The sequence below is a fragment of the Hyalella azteca genome, unplaced genomic scaffold (assembly GCF_000764305.2).
Source record: "Hyalella azteca isolate HAZT.00-mixed unplaced genomic scaffold, Hazt_2.0.2 contig9858, whole genome shotgun sequence".
In the NCBI taxonomy this organism is placed as follows: domain Eukaryota; kingdom Metazoa; phylum Arthropoda; class Malacostraca; order Amphipoda; family Hyalellidae; genus Hyalella; species Hyalella azteca.
This window is the reverse complement of record NW_025939917.1, coordinates 186,589-204,788: the sequence shown is the minus strand read 5'-3', so window position 1 is coordinate 204,788 and position 18,200 is coordinate 186,589. Positions and strand designations below refer to the sequence as shown.

Below are 18,200 nucleotides of genomic sequence, written 5' to 3'. Positions count from 1 at the left end.
TCACAGTGATCTTAAATATCGATCAAAATTAGTTACTACATTATATAAGCACTCGTGCACCATTATTCGAAGAATTTGTCTAAATTCAAAACATCAGACACAAAATCAGTCATAGTTTATGTGACTGAAATATAGCCATCTTTGATCTTTTCATTATAAAGTGCATATTTTATCGTTATCGATTTACGTTTTATGAGATTGAATTTTTATTTATTCTGTTACTTAAATTACTTCCGATTATAACTAATCTTAAACTTGAAGTCGAGTTTGTGAGCAGCTGGCCCTCAGCAAGCACTTACCCGTGAAGTATTTCGTTAAATTGAGACATTATAATATAATATGTAATATAGAATATATCACATAATATATTATATAATATATAATATTTAATATATACTAATAAATTTTATCTTATGTCTTATATCGATGAATTAGAAAAAATAACTTTCTAAAAAAGTGATTTGTGATTTATAGTCCTTTAAAATTATGATAGATAGAGAAAGTTGCATTTGAATCTTGAAATGTACAAAATGCATCTTTTCTAGTGAAATTTGGACCCAATATATTGATTTAATATGTCAGAGATTTTATGCTTTGCAAAAACACCTACGCACTTTTATTATGAATGTAAATTTGATTATGTTTGCAGTTTTTCAACCGTGGATGCAAACTTGACTTATTTATTGAAACTGAAGTCATCAAGAAATAGAATTTAATTTAATATTCCAATGACTTGTTCAGCCATCTCGATCGACTATATTTAACAATTTAAGGCGTACGAAATTCATGGCTTGAAACGAAATTTCCGTAACTGAGTACAGCCTCGACTTCGAGACCAGCGACGGAACCCACATCTCCGAGTCTGGTGATGGCACTGGCCCCGATGGCGCCGTCGAGACCCAGGGAACAGTTCGTTATATCGATCCTGAGGGCGAAGAATTCCTCCTCACTTATGTTGCCAATGCCGAGGGTGGATACCAGCCTCAGTCTGACCGTCTCCCTGTGGCACCAGCCTTCCCCCACCCTATCCCCCAGTTCGTTCTGGACCAGATTGCCTTTGCCGCTGAGGAAGACGCTAGGAAGGCTGCTGAGGCTGATGATGACGAAGGCTCGTATCGCGCACCAGAAGAAGTTGTTCTTAGCGAGGCTCAGGCCGATGATCAAGAAGAAGAAGTTGCCAGCGATGAGGAGACTGCTTCTGAGGCCACTCCTGATGCTCAACAATCTGGCTATTATTATAATTGATTATTTGTTATTTCTAATTATCAATTATTCGATGTCCTGTTTGTATAATCGTAATTCCATTTATTTGAAACCTGTTGATCAATTACTTCAAACACTAAAAATCAATAACTTACAACACTCTATGTTGGAATACACATTGTGTTGAATAAAATCAACCACTTTTTATTTTGTTTATTTTTCCTTTAATTCATGCACCTGGTCCTTTTTTTCAAATTTAAATCTGTAATTTTGATTTTAATTCCAATAAATTAGGTTTATCTCAGTAATCAAATGCAATATCAACAAATCTGAGTAGATAGGTTGAAATTACTCTTATTTTCTGATTCGCTTTTAATTTCGATTCTCACTGGTATAATATGGCCCAATTTTTATCCTCAAACGCTCACTCATTGCGCAAAAAATTCCGATTTTCTCACAAACAAATATAATAATTTTACAATTATTTTTCCAAAATTTCCAATAAGTCGGCTAGAAGTAAATTAATCTGAATCTAACCCAAGAGAAATTTTCTCAGTGACACACAGACTAACGATGCAAATTATTTTATTATTAAATTAAGCCAAATCAAGTAATGTCAGCTCTTATTTTGTCAAGCTGGCTGTCGAACTGGGCGGACGTGTCTGGTTCAGTGATCCAATATAGAAGATAATTTTTTAGGGGTCTTTTACAAAAACATTTTAGCACTCCAAATTATTGTTTTAGAATTTAGGTGTTACCTTTCTAGTTCACGTGAGCATTGGCGGGAACTCGCCATAAAAGCATCAATAACTTGATGAGTATGAGTACCGGTATGAATTTGAAATAGCTTTAAAGAGACAAGATGGCGGACGCCAAAACTCGGAAGTAAGATCGCGGAGCGCCAGTCCAGTTAAAATTAAAAATAAGCGTATCATAAGACAGTTACAGCTCATTCACAGATGATAAAGTTTGGTTATGTATATTTTGCCAGAAGCATTTGAGTTGATTACCGTGACAAGTTTCTCGTTTGTGAATGTTGTGAAAAACCGGTCTGTTTACCTAGCGCTAAAAGTGTGACCATAGAAGATTATAAACATTTATCAAGACGTGGCAGCCCTTACCATTCTTTCTGCAGTGCTTGTAACGAGGCTTCATGTTCAGTAGAGAAGTCAGAAAACATTATAGAAGAAAATTAGACATCATTATGTAGCCTTCACTTCGAGTTCAAAACAGAAGCTGGCAACCTGAGATGTTGTGTCGACAAGCTAGAGGAGGGAAACGTGACAGATAAAATGCTAAAGTCAGTGGCAGACATTGTGCAGAATTAACTCCAGCAAATTCTTCCAAACAAAGGAGATAAATCTGAACCTGAAAACATGACTAAAGAAGAAGTGAAAGAAAGAGAGAGGCGTAAAATCAACAACCTCATGTTCAATGTACCAGCAAAAACATCGGATCAAAGTGAAGAAATGATGGCACATGGCTTGAGCGATGTCGTGTCAGTATTGGACGAACTAGGAGTGAAGTCCGACGTGAACGTTAGCAAACCCCTCAGACTAGCAATTAAGAAGTTAGAGCCTAGCTCGATCATGAAGACAAACCGAGACTCTTGCGGATCAAAGTTGACTTAGAGGGTGAGAGCAGGAGGAATTTGCAGACAACAAAAAAATAATATGAAAGATTTCCGATCATTCAAATAGATAGTTTGAAATGTAAAATTTTTCTCAATATTTTTGTAACGATGGATGCTCTGTAATTTGTAATTAAGCTCTTTCTTATCAAACGCAACCGTCAAAAAGTGTCAAACAAATAGAAACTTGGTCGAAAATGAACAAATGAACGCGTTTACTATGCAGCGCGAATGTCAAAATTTTTTACCTTACATTTGGGAAAATCCTACTAATTGGACACGGGTAACACGAACTTCTCAACTATACTTATACAGTTTATATCAACGCCCGAGGCTGGCTGGTTCGGTAGAAAATTTTTAGACTGTGAACCGAAATGAAAAACTTCTTTAACATGAATGTGCACCAAAAATTCAATATAAAGTGCATAAGATGCTTTAATATTTGTAGATCAGAACTTTCCCTTTACAAGATATACCAAACGCTGTATATAGCTCAGAACTTCCTCTTCACAAATACATCAATCCCCGTAGCTCAGAAATTCCCCTCTACAAAATACAGCTATCACTGTAGCTCAGAATTTCCTCATTGCAAAATACACAAAGCACTGTAGCTGAGAACTTTCTCTTTACAAAATACACCATTCACCGAAGCTCGATCAGAACTTCCTCTTTGCAAATTCACCAAGCACTGTAGCTCAGAACTTAATCTTTATAAAATAAACCAATCACTGTAGCTCAGAACTTCCTCATTACAAAATACACAAAGCACTGTAGCTCAGAACTTCCTCTTTACAAAATATACCAATCACTGTAGCTTTAGAGCTTTCTCTTTACAAAATACACCAATCACTGTAGCTCAGAACTTCCTCTATACAAAATACATCAAACAATGTGGCTGAGAACTTCCTCTTTACAAAATACACCAATCACTGTAGCTCAGACTTGCCTAAGTACCAGATACGTAGAACAAAGTAGATTGTGTTTACAAGCTCAAACTTGACAAATGAAATCTATCTTAACCCTATACCGCCTGACATGAGTAACCGGAGCAATAATGTCACAATCCTACTTCCCAAAAAGGATACGCTCTAGTGAGCGCAAAATGACTGATGGTTGCCGCCTCGTACGAAACTTTAAAATGTTTTTTGTTGCGTAGTTGCGTACAAACGTTTTCAGGTTACAACATTCAATAATTTACGTATAATTTCATTTGACACTTATATGTTCCCAGAGAGTGACACGACGGTAGATGGTTTAGACGCGACTTGTTTCTCCCTACCGTTTCTGAATGTTTCCCTAATTTTTTGTTAGTAAAATTTTTTCTGTTGAAGGAGTATTTCACGAGGAGAAATTTCTTTATTCTGAAAGAGGCTCGTAGCTAATACAATAAACTATTACTGTGGGTATAATGTTTTGCGTGTATTTTGATTCGTAGAGGTAAATTATTACAAAATACTGTGTCCAATAAATGTTTGATAACTTCGTGATTACATAACAGGATCTACTCAGTAAATCTTGTAATTAGAACATAATTTGTTTTGCATTCATAATAATAATCTATTACTTCTATGATATTAGTTAAAAGTGTTAAATGGAAACAAATAAGAATATGTTATAAGCGTAGATATGTCGTAATATTTTCGTTGTCGTGAGTGTATAGTGGCAGGTTCAAAATTCATTTTAATCACAGTCCCAGTAAAATTATTGCACAAGACGTTACGTTTACATTAAAAGTTTTCTCCACAGACGAGACTTAAGCACACAATATGGGCATCTACTAACTTCAGTCCGAGGGACAAGTTTACGAACCACAAGATGCTGCTTTCACGACCACGTTCCTACTGCTTTCTTTTCCTATCCGCAATTTTCCAACACAGTTTCAGTACTCTAAAAAATTCTTACAATTCTACAATTCAAACTTTCTAATCCTAATTCTAACTCGACAACATATTTATTACATAAAAGCCTAATATCTAACGATAAATTAATGTTTAATTTAAAACTTCTACATCGTATTTTAAACCAATTCGTAACATGAGCCGTGATTCGATGTAAACTTCGAGAAAAAAATATTCATCTGATTGAGCAATGTGGATCAAATAGTATAGTAAAATTTTGCTAAGACACTAAAATCTGTAGTTTACAACTACCATCGAGCCAGTAGGAAACTCAACTAGGCTAAAATTTTCGTAGACATTCCGTGATTCTCTCCTAGAAATATTTTTATAAGAATGAAATTTTTGTTCAGAAAACTTTCGCACCGTCAGGGCTCTAAGAAAATACGTTCATTCACGTAATTTAAAAACTAAGTTCACGAAACGAACGCATTTTGAAGAAATTTTATCCGATACTCCTAGTTTTTTTGTCCACAGAATAGGGTCCATAGAAATACACTTTCGAGATGTTAATTTGTAAGTAGATCAATGACACTCGATATGTTGGTGACATTTAACTCTCCAATCAAGAGTTCCATAAAATGCATGTGAGAGCAGCTGAGGAAAAAAAATTAACCATTAAACATGCGACCGATAAACACAATGAAGGTTAAACTCAATATGGCCCTGAAGTTCAATATATAAGCATGCAACTTCTGTACATAGATCATCAGAACTTCTTCAGTTCAGCTCAAAACATCACAAAATGCGTGCTGTGAGTTGCATTCATAATTTACCACCTACCATTAGTTTGTGTGCAGATAACTTCTACTTGCGCTTTACCAAGTACAATTGCAATTTACAAATCTGTATCCATATGAGATACGATACAAGTTTATATCCTAATGAAAGACAGCAGTAAGAACGTTTCAGGCCACTTTAGAACAATTCTATTTATTGTAGGCAATCTATTTGAAAAAAAATTGCCAGAATACTTGCCATTTATTATTTCCATTAATAATTTAATATTAAGTCATTTTTTTGACGTTTCGGAGCTATAAAATATAATGTTTTACGTGCGCATCATGGTTTATTTAATTATTTATTTGAATAAATTATCAAAACAAAGTAATTTCGTCTCGTTACTTTATCTTCGCAATAGTGGTATACATCATTTGCAGCTTCCAATTAACTGGAAATAACCAACGCGCTTAGTTACATCTTTTATTTAGTTACCCTGGAAATTTTTCTGAAATGAACATAACACTGGATATCATACGGGAATAGGTTTTAAATTGCGTCATTTTTGCAAACCGTATCAGAAATCTAATACACATCCGCTTCTCTAAAGCCCACGTACATAATTATCTTTCCTATCCAGAATATCAGATCTCTATTTAAACGCTCTCTTGAATATTTCCCCTATTCCATTTCGACACTAATTGATTTATTGCACTTATATAATCAGTAGAAGCAGAGTCATTCTTATATTAAAATAAGATATACATATATATATATATATATATATATATATATATATATTGCTATCTCAATCAATCGTCAGTTATGGAAAGATCGGGTTCCAAAGGCCGGATCCCTTGTGAATCAAGTCACGAAAAGTTCAAGAATCGGCAACAGGCCATGGGCCTATTTCTTCAACGCCGACACTTCTATTCTATTCTATTCTAATGGATAGGTATCATACGGAAAACTTGGTATATAAAAAGGTTTTACATTACGTTATTTTGCAGAACGTATTATAAATCTAATACACATCAGCTTCTCTAAAGCCTACATACGTACATAATTATCTTTCCTATCAGGAAGATCAGATCTCTATTTAAACACTCCCTTGAATATTTCCGCAATTCCATTTCAACACTAATTGATTTAATGCACTTATACAATCGGTAGAAGCAGAATCATTCTTATATTAAAATAAGACATATACAATCAGTTGTCAATCAGGTTATTTTTAATGAAGACATCTAAGCATCACACTCCAGATGAAATGCATTTCGCTTTAATAATCTTATGTAGTTCATTCGACAAAATATATTTCAATGGTTAACAATATCATCTATTTAAATCTTAACATAGTGGTTCTCACGAGTATGTACTTTTTACAAATAATGTACTCTAAAATTATCTTTCTCTGAAATGAAATGATTCTCGGTAAACCTAACTTGCGCTCTACTTAGGTACACATATTCTTAAAAAATGTATGAATTAATGTCATTTAAAAATACAAATTTGAAGCCAATTGGAATCCGGCACAATAGCGGATTCATGAAATATGGATTCAAAAGTATATTCAAGAAATACGTTTCAATATCCAACAAGTTACGTCGAATTCATTCCATATTTTCAATTCTAATGCATTTGACTGAAGGTTTGGAAGCCCTCTATAGCACCATTAGATCAGGTTCGTACGGTACACTTGTCATAACATTACTCGGCAGCGGCATTCTGGTGTCAGATGCATCAAGCAAAAATGTTCTATTCGGACATATTTTTTTCCTTTAAGTCTAAATCTATCTCGTCACTGTTGATTTTCACTTTCTTTGTCATTCCTAACCTTTCAGTCACTATTTTAATATTTTATTTTAAACTAATATGACTGGCAAATGACTACTCGATTTGTCGTAAATTTATTTGACGCTATATTTTTGAGACACATTAAGTGACGTAAACGGCAGAGTATTGCTGTCATCCAGCTTATTTTGCTCGATAAATCTTGGCGGTGTCAAATACAAGACGTCCCCTGATGGGGGATTTCTGACGCGCGTCTGTGCTAGTCAGAAGTCCCATTGGATTTCACTCTCCAATAGAGGCATTGTCCCTGAGCGCCCACCGCTGAGCTCGCACTATCTGACTTTGGGGTTAAGTTATTAGGTAGATAGAATACCTTAATTACACTCCTATTCTCTGTCTCTCTTGTGCTGTACGAGAAAGACAAAGACTTCTTGTACTAGTGTCTTAGTTTCTGTTGCTGATAAACTTGTCGTGGGTATAATGGTAAACAATGGATGAATACAAATAATAAATGAAAACTATAATAAACAAACGACAAATACAAATAAAGTCAAGAATATAACCAGGTCTTCCCATTGCTCTAGTTCAGTGGTTCCCAAACTTTTTCAGGCTGGCGCACCCTTTGGCTCCCTAGTGAATTTATAGCGCCCCCACAGACATACGCCTCTTTCTTGAAATTTAGTACGCTGCAATTTTAAAAGATAAAGGCTAAACATAAATGTGTATTTCACAAATAGAACCCCATTTAGTAGACCAAAATGTTTTTCAGCTGTTTTAACTGTTTCAGCACTAGAAACCTAGGACGTCTCGGGCGAATTTGCGGCCGGACTCGTGGCCGGTCTCCAAATTCAATTATCAAGCAATATCTCCCAAACTAATGAACGCAGCTCTATGAAACTTGGAACACGTATTCATCAGAACCCAACTGTGATGTTTAGCTCGTAATTTTTTTTTACTTTTACCTTCATTCGTGAGTTACGCGTACATTGCGAAACAGGCCGAAATTCGCAGTGATCAAAGAATTTCTACCAAACTATTAAACAGATTTGAACGAAATTTTGAATATACATTCCTAACTACCAAACGGTGATTTTTTTATCTTATAAAGTTTTTTTCGATTTTACCGTCGTTTGCGAGTTTTTATTCATTTCACCGTCATTCTTGATTTCACATTTCCTTATATTCGGCCCGTATCACCGGGTAATTTGTCACTTCAATTCGCGGCGATCAAGAAATTTCTTCTAAACTACAGAATAGATTTCAAGGAAATTTTGCATATAAATACCTAACCTCTCAACGGTGATGACAATGTCGTGACAATTTTTCTTTTTTGCTTTCGTTCGCGAGTTATACAGATATAGGAGGAACGACCGGATTTTCTACCGGCCGGTTTAACCATGAGCCTTAAACGTATAGCCGTATAACTCGCAAACGAAGGCAAAACGAAAAATTTGTAAACATCACCGTTGCTGAGGTTAGGTATTTAAATACTAAGTTTCGTTCAAATCTGTTCAGAAGTTAGGAAAAATTTATTAGTTACTGCGAATTTAAGCACGTATTGCTGTTTATATCACGCATGAAAGTGAAATAAAAAAACTCGCGAACGAAGGCACAATCGAAAAAAAACTTTCACGAGCTAAACATTCCCGTACGGTAGTTAGGACTGTAAATTCAAAATTTCGTTCGAATCTCTTCAGTAGTTTGGAAGAAATTACTTGATCACTGTGAATTTCGGCCCGTATTGCCATATAACAATGGCAAAAACAAACGATGGCAAAGTTCAAACAATTTTCACGAGTAAAACATTATCGTTAGGTCGTAATGAATACGTGTACCAAGATTCATGGAGATAAGCTCATTAGTTTGAGAGATATTCCTTGATCATAGAATTTGGAAATTGGTCGTGAGACCGGCCGCGAGTCCGGCCGTTAATTTGTCCGAGACTGAAAAATTTAGAACTAGCAATAAATGAACAACAAAATCAGAATATAATGCAACCAAGAAAAATTAATAATAGACTGATAATCATAATAACGAACCCCTCTAAATACCAACACTGAATTATTGAAACGAAAAACTATCACAAAATACACAGACGTAATGTTAAGTTAACGCGCACCTCCGTGATGGATCACACAGCAGTGAATAAGTGCAGAGCATATCTGAACGATCGAGGTCACGTCCCAGGTGACTTAAAACCAAAAATCAGAATACCTAATGTGTAATAAAAACATTATTGCACTGCGTCCCCTAACAACCTGTCCCTAGCTCATATAGTCGCATGTCCTTGTCACTTCGTCTTTTTGAAATACTAGCGCTGTTTCTTTCAAGCCAGCTTCAGCGGGCAGGTCACTTGAAATCTTCCGCTCCTTGTGCGTGATGACTAATTTGTAAATTTTTATTATAATTATGACCTTCCGTTTTGCTGTTATATAAACACAGCAACCGTTCTGCTTCCTGTTTATGTAACAGCAACCTTCCGTTCCACTTTGATGTTAATTTTTGATCTCCTTTGCGACAGCAAACCATCCCACTACCACTACTACTAGTACGGGTACATACAAAATGTGGTAGCATCCCTGTCAATATCTACTTAATATTGCAAATTTTTTGTATATATATTTGCTAATATATATTGAACAGTTAATGGTTCTTCATTCTGCTTGTGTGTAGGTATGTACCTATGTTAAAAGTTGGGTTATAATTTTCCTTAATAATTCCGTATTCTGGAACAGGTAAAAATTCGGGTTTATCTTCCACTTTTCGACAATTTGATAATCTAATTAAATTCAATTGATAAAAGGGCAATTTTGCAATATTTTCGGATGTCAGATTTTTCTTTAATATAGCTTATAAATTTCAGACTAAATGTATTCAAGCAAGCCCGCTAAGAACGTGTTCAATGATATGATTGATAAATTGTCGGATTTATCATGGTGTATATATACATATATTGTACGGTATATAGAAGCGAAGCTTATTTTTTAAGAGTGTCGAATTTTTGGGGCCAAAAAGTATGACATTCACAGATATGCATCTTTTATTAACTCCAAACTAATTTTCTGCCTTTATCTGTGTTCTAGATTTATCGAACTGACGATGGAGCTGGTCTCCGAAACGTTTTCAATAGAGATATGCTAAATTTTTGTGGTGTTTTCTTCGCTTTTAAATTTCTAGTGAACCTGCGATTAAAGCAATCTAGTGACTATTTTAATTATTCACAGATATGATTTGCTTGTTGTTGACTAAAGTATTTGCTTTCTTTAATTAAACATAACGCGTCTCTAAACTTTTATTGCCCGCGCAAAACTTATCCTGCAGGATTATTTCCGATGTTCCTGATGGCGGGCCATTTGAAATTTAGCATGGCACAGGTGAGCGATATTTAACTTGGTTTTTAGGGGAGTATTAAAACGGAACTAGGCACAAAAGAGTACAATTAAAATTTTTATTTTGATTTATTACACTTCAAAATAGCTTCATTGAGCTAACTCTTGATAAGTATTGTTTGTATATTTGTATTGTTTCTGATAGATTTTCATCCTCTAGAACCAGAAATGCTTCATAGAGGCAAATAGTTGCTAAAATGAATATTCGAACGCTATTACTACTCAGGGTAAATTTCGTAATTCGCAAAAGTCACAGATATTGATTATTATTCAATCACATCAGCGTCGATCAAATAAACCGTAAAAATGTTAAATATTTCCTATGGATCTCATGGAAAATTCTAATTCCGATAGTTACACTGCACGAGAAACAATTGCGAAAATTCTAAATGTTCCTTTCTTCTGTTAAACCGCGCAAATATTCGTATTCCATGCGCTGGGGAAATCTCTCGCAAAACTTTCGCTCATGCCACTATTATATTTTAAATAGCTCATGAATGCCATGCCCGACAACTATCATTTCACATCCTTTCATTTTTAACGCAGGTACTTCGTGTTTTGAATCATATATAGAATTTAAAACCTATGCCTGATCAAGTTTCATTAGTTGGCATCATTCTAAAGTCAACAGAATGTGAAGGTTTTAAATTTGTAGAGAAACTCAAGGAAACTTGAGCTGAACATAACATACTCAATGCATTAAAAAGATGACTATGAAACTTTAAAGGTTGTGCAGGTTTTGTGCGTTAATTTTTAACAGCTTTGTACCCTATTGGACCATAGCTAACCTGAAACGCAGACAAAAACCAGCAAATAATCGATAGAAGCTTATCGTTGATGACCTTAACGAGGTGTGGCTGAAGCGGTTCACTATCAGAACACATTAAGTGTCGGCCTAACGTTCCGATATCAGGTTCATTAAAACCTTAAACAATAATGCCAAGGTAAATCCTTGACACTGAGGCTTACTGCTCGATTCACTTTCATCTTTCGATCTAATGCCAAGCACTTTTGCATGAGCATCTTATTTTGTTAACCAAGGCAACTGGTTTATCTCTTAACCTTTTTTTGCATGCACCTAGCACCTATATAATGAACGCTTGGCGTAGCCAGTTCATCATTCGATCAAACGGATCCCGAACAGTCAACATGAAATTCGTAAGTCTCTACTTTGTAAATTTGTAAGTTTCTACCTTGAAATTTGTAAGTCTCTATACAACTTGCGTCTTATGAACGTGTTGTTTCAATTTGTACTGCTGGCTCCAACACAATTTAAAGTTTGCGTAACCTGTAAAATAATCATTTTTGCATTACTAACTCGTTGGAGAAATTGACAAGTTTGTGGTATCGCTTATCAGGTAAATTTTCTTATGTCAAGATGAAGGTATCATTTGTCATTATTGATTCCTGTGCATATAACTGTAATATCAGAATCTGTGAATAACTAAATTAAAGCTTGAAAGTAAATTTGCACTCGAAAAGGTCGTACGACTACACTATAATAACTTTAGCGACATTTAAATCTTTAGACAAAAGTTTATATGTCATTCTAACTACACCGAAAAATTATTTTTCGATAGGTCATATTTGCCACCGTCCTCGCCCTCGCGGCCGCTAGACCCGACAAGCCCTCCGACGAAGTCACCATCGTTCGTGACGACCGCGTGTACCCCAGCGCCAGCGGCGAGTACAGCCTCGACTTCGAGACCAGCGACGGAACCCACATCTCCGAGTCTGGTGATGGCACTGGCCCCGATGGCGCCGTCGAGTCCCAGGGAACCGTCCGCTTCGTCCACCCCGACGGTGAGAGCTTCGAGCTGAAATACGTCGCCAACGCCGAGGGAGGATACCAGCCCGAGTCCGATGCCCTGCCCGTGGCTCCTGAATTCCCCCACGAGATCCCCCAGTTCGTCCTCGACCAGATCGCCTTCGCTGCTCGTGAAGACGCTGAGCGCGACGAGAGTGAATAATATCACATATTCAATGAATATGTAATCCATTATCATTTTACGACGATGCTGATGTACAAGACTGAATTTTAAATCGAAATTAGCATTTCGATTGCCGTACGAAACGACTTGTGTACAATCTGTTATGTTGTATATTTATTAAAATTCCAATCTTATGAAAGCCTGGTATTTTATTGCTCCAAAACATACCCGATGATTCGAAGCTTCATTGTGAATGAATTCATATTCAGAATATTGTCAGAAGCATGTTTGGGATGTTTAGGCTTTTTTTGCAGTGCCAAAGGCATCTGTAACAATATTTTTTATCGTTGTTGCCCTTATTAAAATCCAAGTTTGGCCCTTATCCAAATGATGATGCATTTATATGCATTTATATATCATGAAAATTTCTCCAATATTTATTAAAACGTAATTTCGTTAGAGAGTCAGATAGAAAGAAATAAGTAAAGAAATAAAGATTCAGAGTACAGTTAAACGATTTTCAAGATGGTAATCAACATCTGAGGTAGCTTTACTACATTATTTATGTATTCCCGGACTAGTCATTCAAGCTTCAGTTAAATGCTGCTTGAGAATAACGGAATGTTTTTGGTCGAAATAATTCGTATTATTTTGCTGAAAATTCGAGAAAAATATTGTGTTCACTGCAACAGTTATTTTTTAGTGAGCCATTACGAAATTACTTTTTTACATTCAAAATAAAATTGTTCTTGAAGTATTTAGTTGATATGTCTCGAGTCCCTTCATTACTTAGACTGCAAAGTGTCCCAGTACTTTACCTCATCTTTGAATTATTAATGCCTGCGTTGGTTTTAGATTTTTAATAAATTCATGTCTTAGCAGCTGCTGTATCTTAACTTTGCACGAAAATATAGGCCGCATCGCTGCTGACATGAGCAAATTGAATGAGGTTTGCAAGGCGTAGCGGCACAAATTAACGACCTGTCAGAAGTGAAGTGACCACATCATCAGCGTACTCTTATTCTTGCAAATAAAAAGCAACTATCAAAGGCGTGCATGATGAGTACGTTGCTAATCTTTTCTATGACTCATTGCCACGTCAATATATACTGTCTCCATATATTAGGGAAGACGTGCATGTGATTACAATGGAAATACATGGTAGGAGATTTTTTAAAGGAATGATATTCGAATATCGTCGATATTTTTGCCTTCACGATTTTTTCTACTTCGAATGTGCCAACATGTTAAAAGACAACATTGGAAACATTCCCCTTTTATATAGCAAAGTTGTAAGTACCATGAATCATGCTACCGAAAACTTATTTTCATCCTATAATACAGCTTATATAACCTATTTTAAATCTTTTCAATAAATAAAAATAATTATTTTAGATTAATGGACGTGATTTTGATGAAGATTTTCGACACAGCCACTGCCTTAATATTATGTGCTTGAAATTATAGTTTACATAAGATAGTGTTATCACAGAAAACTTCTTTTGTTCCACTGACAAAAAAAGTTGCTCAACAACTTCGATGTGCCCTTTGAAGCTCAAAGATTATCATGAGCTTCGTCTGAACTGTGCATTTTTTCCAGGTTTATGTAGTTCATTGCACTAATGTATTTGTATGAGTAAAAACCTTTATGAAACACCATTTTAATCAAATATTGTCATTTCTTGCGGCCTTAGTCACTCGTCTGAGAATTGTCAAATGCCAAATGATCGTCAAATGAAAAGCTTCTATCATTTGTATTAACTTAATCGCTTTAAGCATTCCTTCTTTGCAAGCTTATTTGGTTCTTGATATTTTTGCAATTCTAATCATTGTACGAATAATCGGCAAGACTTCTATCGTGACGAATCGCTATTTTCATGAATTCAACGTTCTTATAATGCACAGATAAGGTTATTGCAACAAAAATATATTTGTTCCTTAACCTGACGTCTTATTTTATTTTCGGTAGTTGTATTTCGTGCTAGTTCGGTGGTTTAGGGTATGCAAAGATCGGTACCTAATGCGCGTTGAAGTCACACTTTCCGCAAGACTCATAAATGTGTAATTTCTTTTTGACTGGACCGAAATGTCTAGGCTCCAAACGCAATGGAGTTCCGGCTTTTCCAATTGTTTAAGTGCTGACTTGGGACTTGTAGTGAGGTTAATCTCCTGCACAATATTAATTTTATTTGTGGCTTCTCACTTAGAAATAGTGCATTTATGTTGCGAGATTTTTTGTTATGAAATTTAATCTTTTTGAATATAGCTGCTCTGATATATGGTAGAATATAGGCACTGAATCAAGAAGCTTAGAATTTTGCGAACGCTCAGGTGAGCTATGAGTTATTGCTTTAGAAATTAAATTGAGGATACATTAAATGTAACGGATTGATTTACTTAGTTCAACAAATTCTATATTATTAAAAATTTAAATAATTTGAATCAATATGAAACATACCAAGTGCATACACAAAGTAGTAACTATAAATAGGTTATTTTAGCGCTAATCATGCGCACATTAAATTGAAAAAAATTAGTATTACTTATCGCTAATTTGTCTGCAGAGTTTTCCAGGTTAGTATTGTATTCGTTTACGATGGCAGTACCCCGGAATAAATGGTTTTTCTCCTTACCAAAAATCAACCTTTCATTTCATTAGAATATCGACAGAAATATTAACCGGTGAATCTCGTTAACTTATCGTAGTTCATGGGCGACGCGATTGCGCGACTTAACCCTGGTGATGCTATAGATAGAACGATGGTCAGATAATTAGTGATTGACTGAGGCATTATAAGGATGCCTCAAAAACAAACAGGAAGCCGTGGTGATGCTCTTTGTGACGCGATTTTAAGTGATCATATATGGTAACTTACCCGTGAAAGGGATAAAATTAAACAATTTAATTTAGATTTTATATTGCTGAATTTCTTTTTCATATTACTGAACCCAGTTTATTTAGATGAAAATAACAGCAGATGCAGAACCTACTTAATCAACTCAACATGTGTCTAAGCTTTTGAAATATAAAAAAATTTTGCTAATTTAGATTTTGCTTAGTTCCAGAAGTTATAAATTAAGAGATAAATGGACTTTTAGGGAGAGAGCTGCAAAAATTAATTTGATTGTTGTTTTATAATTAACTTATCAATGTTACAGTTAGAAGGATAAATTACGAAGCAATTGAAATTTAAGTGAACGTAAAAACTTTCAGCAGTGACTGTAAAAACAAAGGCATTTGTTTCAGGTTAAAAAGTCAAAATTATTCATCATCATCACTTTTTTTAGGTGATGATGTCCATGAAGTTTTTTTACGATCCCAGAATAGTATATTATTTTACAGTCATTTATCGTAGATTGTGCATTATTTCTAAACCATTAAAGTTTTAAGCACAATAATATTATTTGTTGAGCGAGTACAGCAAAGGTCAAAGCGGGTTGTTTGGTGCTCCATATGTATTTAATGTAGAATTTACAGCCGCGCTTATTATCTTGGAGTGGTTTGCTTAGTATTCAATAATTCCCGATACCTTTGCATTAAAAATATCGCTAGTAATATCGCCTCAATAACATTTTTCTTCAAAAATTTTCACTGTTAATGAAGTGCGGTGTCAACCGTCAGAGAATTCCGTCTATTTACAAATTTTTACGTTTCAGTAAATTTCATTGTTAAAATTCATTAGATTTTACTTGCTTGTAAAATTGGCATGCCTATAAAGTTGGCAGTTCCTTACTTAATTTTTATTGTGCGAATCTTCCTTATAGTAGAAGGAACTGGTCATGTAGCTCTTCTTCTTAGAGTTTTATTACTGAATCGGAAGTGCCATTTTTCTCGTCGTACAATTTGAAACCTTCATTCGGATTGAATAAAATTTTTTGTTAAAAATAATTTTTCGCAGAATCCACTAAGGAATTAATTGGGAGCATATATTGAAAGTGCTATTTAATGAGAGTAATGAAAGTGCTGTTTATTAGTTTTTTCTATACGCAATATTCATTTAGCGACAATTTGCGCCATCATTAATTACCTCTCCAGGTTCAATTGACAAAAATAACTCCTCGAAATTGTATCGACGATTTCCTCACTGTCACGGAATAGTCTTGGCATGAAGACCAGCCGAGCCGATATCTCAGAATCTGCCTTCGAATCCTTATTATATTTCATAGAATTAAATTGAGTCTTATCAAGCATATGCATTCACAAAGGCGTGGCTAAAAGGCATTCATTATAATCCACAAGTCAAACGATCTGGTGCTAGCCTGATGTTCCGATACCGAAATCATTTTAACCAAAAACAATAATGCCAAGGTGAATCCATGACACTGAAGCCTAATTCTAGATTCACTTTCATCTGCCAAGCTCTTTACATGAGTGTCTTACTTTATTTACCGAGATTTGTGGTCAACCACTGGAGGTTTTTTACTGACCACAGGGTTCACCTATATAAAGATAGTGTGGCGTGGTCAGCTCATCATTCAATCGAACGGATCCACAACAACCAACATGAAATTCGTAAGTTACTGCTTTGGTTAAGTTAATAAAATGTTGTCAATTGAATTTTCCTTAAAAACTAATTTATTTAAGAACTCTAATATTATAAATATTCGTTGAAAAATTAGCGGTGCAGCTTCCGCCACTTACTTTTCAGCTTGATAATAATTTTAGTCATATCCCGAGGTTACAAGTGTTAATTAAGTTTTAATCTGTGAAAATATTTTTTTCTCCGTGATCCAAAAACTTGGAGTTTCAGATAATTAAAAATTGTAGTTTTTGAAATTGTTAAAACAATATCGTTTAAATTTATTCGATAATGTTTTTTCCCTTAGATTTATTTGCTGAAGTAAATTGCAGAACCGCTGGTAATTTGATAGGTAGAGCTTCCATCTTTGATTGAATTTTTATGTAAATTTGAACGACATCAAAGTAATTGGAAACTCATATGCTTTAGTTTCCTTTGCACATCAGATTGTGGTATCGAAAATTAAAAAGTATATATTAGAAAGTATACTTTGCTAAATTGTGATCAATAGTTTCGTTTATTAAATATCAATTAAACTTTTTGTTGTCAGGTCATCTTCGTTGCCCTCCTCGCTCTCGCGGCCGCCAAGCCCGACAAGCCCTCGGACGAAGTCACCGTCGTTCGTGACGACCGCGTGTACCCCAGCGCCAGCGGCGAGTACAGCCTCGACTTCGAGACCAGCGACGGAACCCACATCTCCGAGTCTGGTGATGGCACTGGCCCCGATGGCGCCGTCGAGTCCCAGGGAACCGTCCGCTTCGTCCACCCCGACGGTGAGAGCTTCGAGCTGAAATACGTCGCCAACGCCGAGGGAGGATACCAGCCCGAGTCCGATGCCCTGCCCGTGGCTCCTGAATTCCCCCACGAGATCCCCCAGTTCGTCCTCGACCAGATCGCCAAGGCTGCCGAGGAAGACCGCAACCGTGACAACAGCGAAGAAGAGCGAAGCTACGAATAAATATTTCGAAATTTCTGACTGGCGATGATGCTAATTGCGAAAAAATGACTGATCGAAACTGCCGAACGATCGTATTCGATTGCCGAACGAAACGACTATGTCGAACGACTAATGTAAAATATGTTACGTTGTGAATTTATTAAAACTCCGATCAAACAAA

General features: G+C 35.5%; 2 protein-coding genes across 4 annotated transcripts in view; both read left to right on the top strand.

Moving 5' to 3' along the window:
- LOC108671775 (cuticle protein AM1159-like) overlaps positions 1-12,761 on the top strand; it is a 20,350-nt gene extending 7,589 nt beyond the window's left edge. The window contains exons 1-2 of one of the 2 annotated variants that reach the window (XM_018159353.2): positions 11,739-11,789; positions 12,212-12,761. In XM_018159353.2, coding sequence (XP_018014842.2) covers positions 11,781-11,789; positions 12,212-12,601 — 399 coding nt within the window. In that variant the 5' untranslated portion in view covers positions 11,739-11,780 and the 3' untranslated portion in view covers positions 12,602-12,761. Of the gene's footprint in view, positions 1-11,738; positions 11,790-12,211 lie in introns of those variants that run through there. The other variant, XM_018159359.2, reaches the window with a different exon arrangement.
- Positions 5,439-18,200, top strand: LOC108671968 (cuticle protein AM1159). Of its 2 annotated transcripts, none has more exons than XM_047882192.1 (2): positions 5,439-5,482; positions 17,633-18,200. In XM_047882192.1, exons 1-2 carry the CDS (start codon positions 5,474-5,476, stop codon positions 18,038-18,040), a joined length of 417 nt encoding a protein of 138 aa, XP_047738148.1. In that variant the 5' UTR covers positions 5,439-5,473; the 3' UTR covers positions 18,041-18,200. The 2 variants fall into 2 exon arrangements, with proteins under 2 accessions (XP_047738148.1, XP_018015064.1); XM_018159575.2 differs by lacking the exon at positions 5,439-5,482 and adding an exon at positions 16,997-17,075.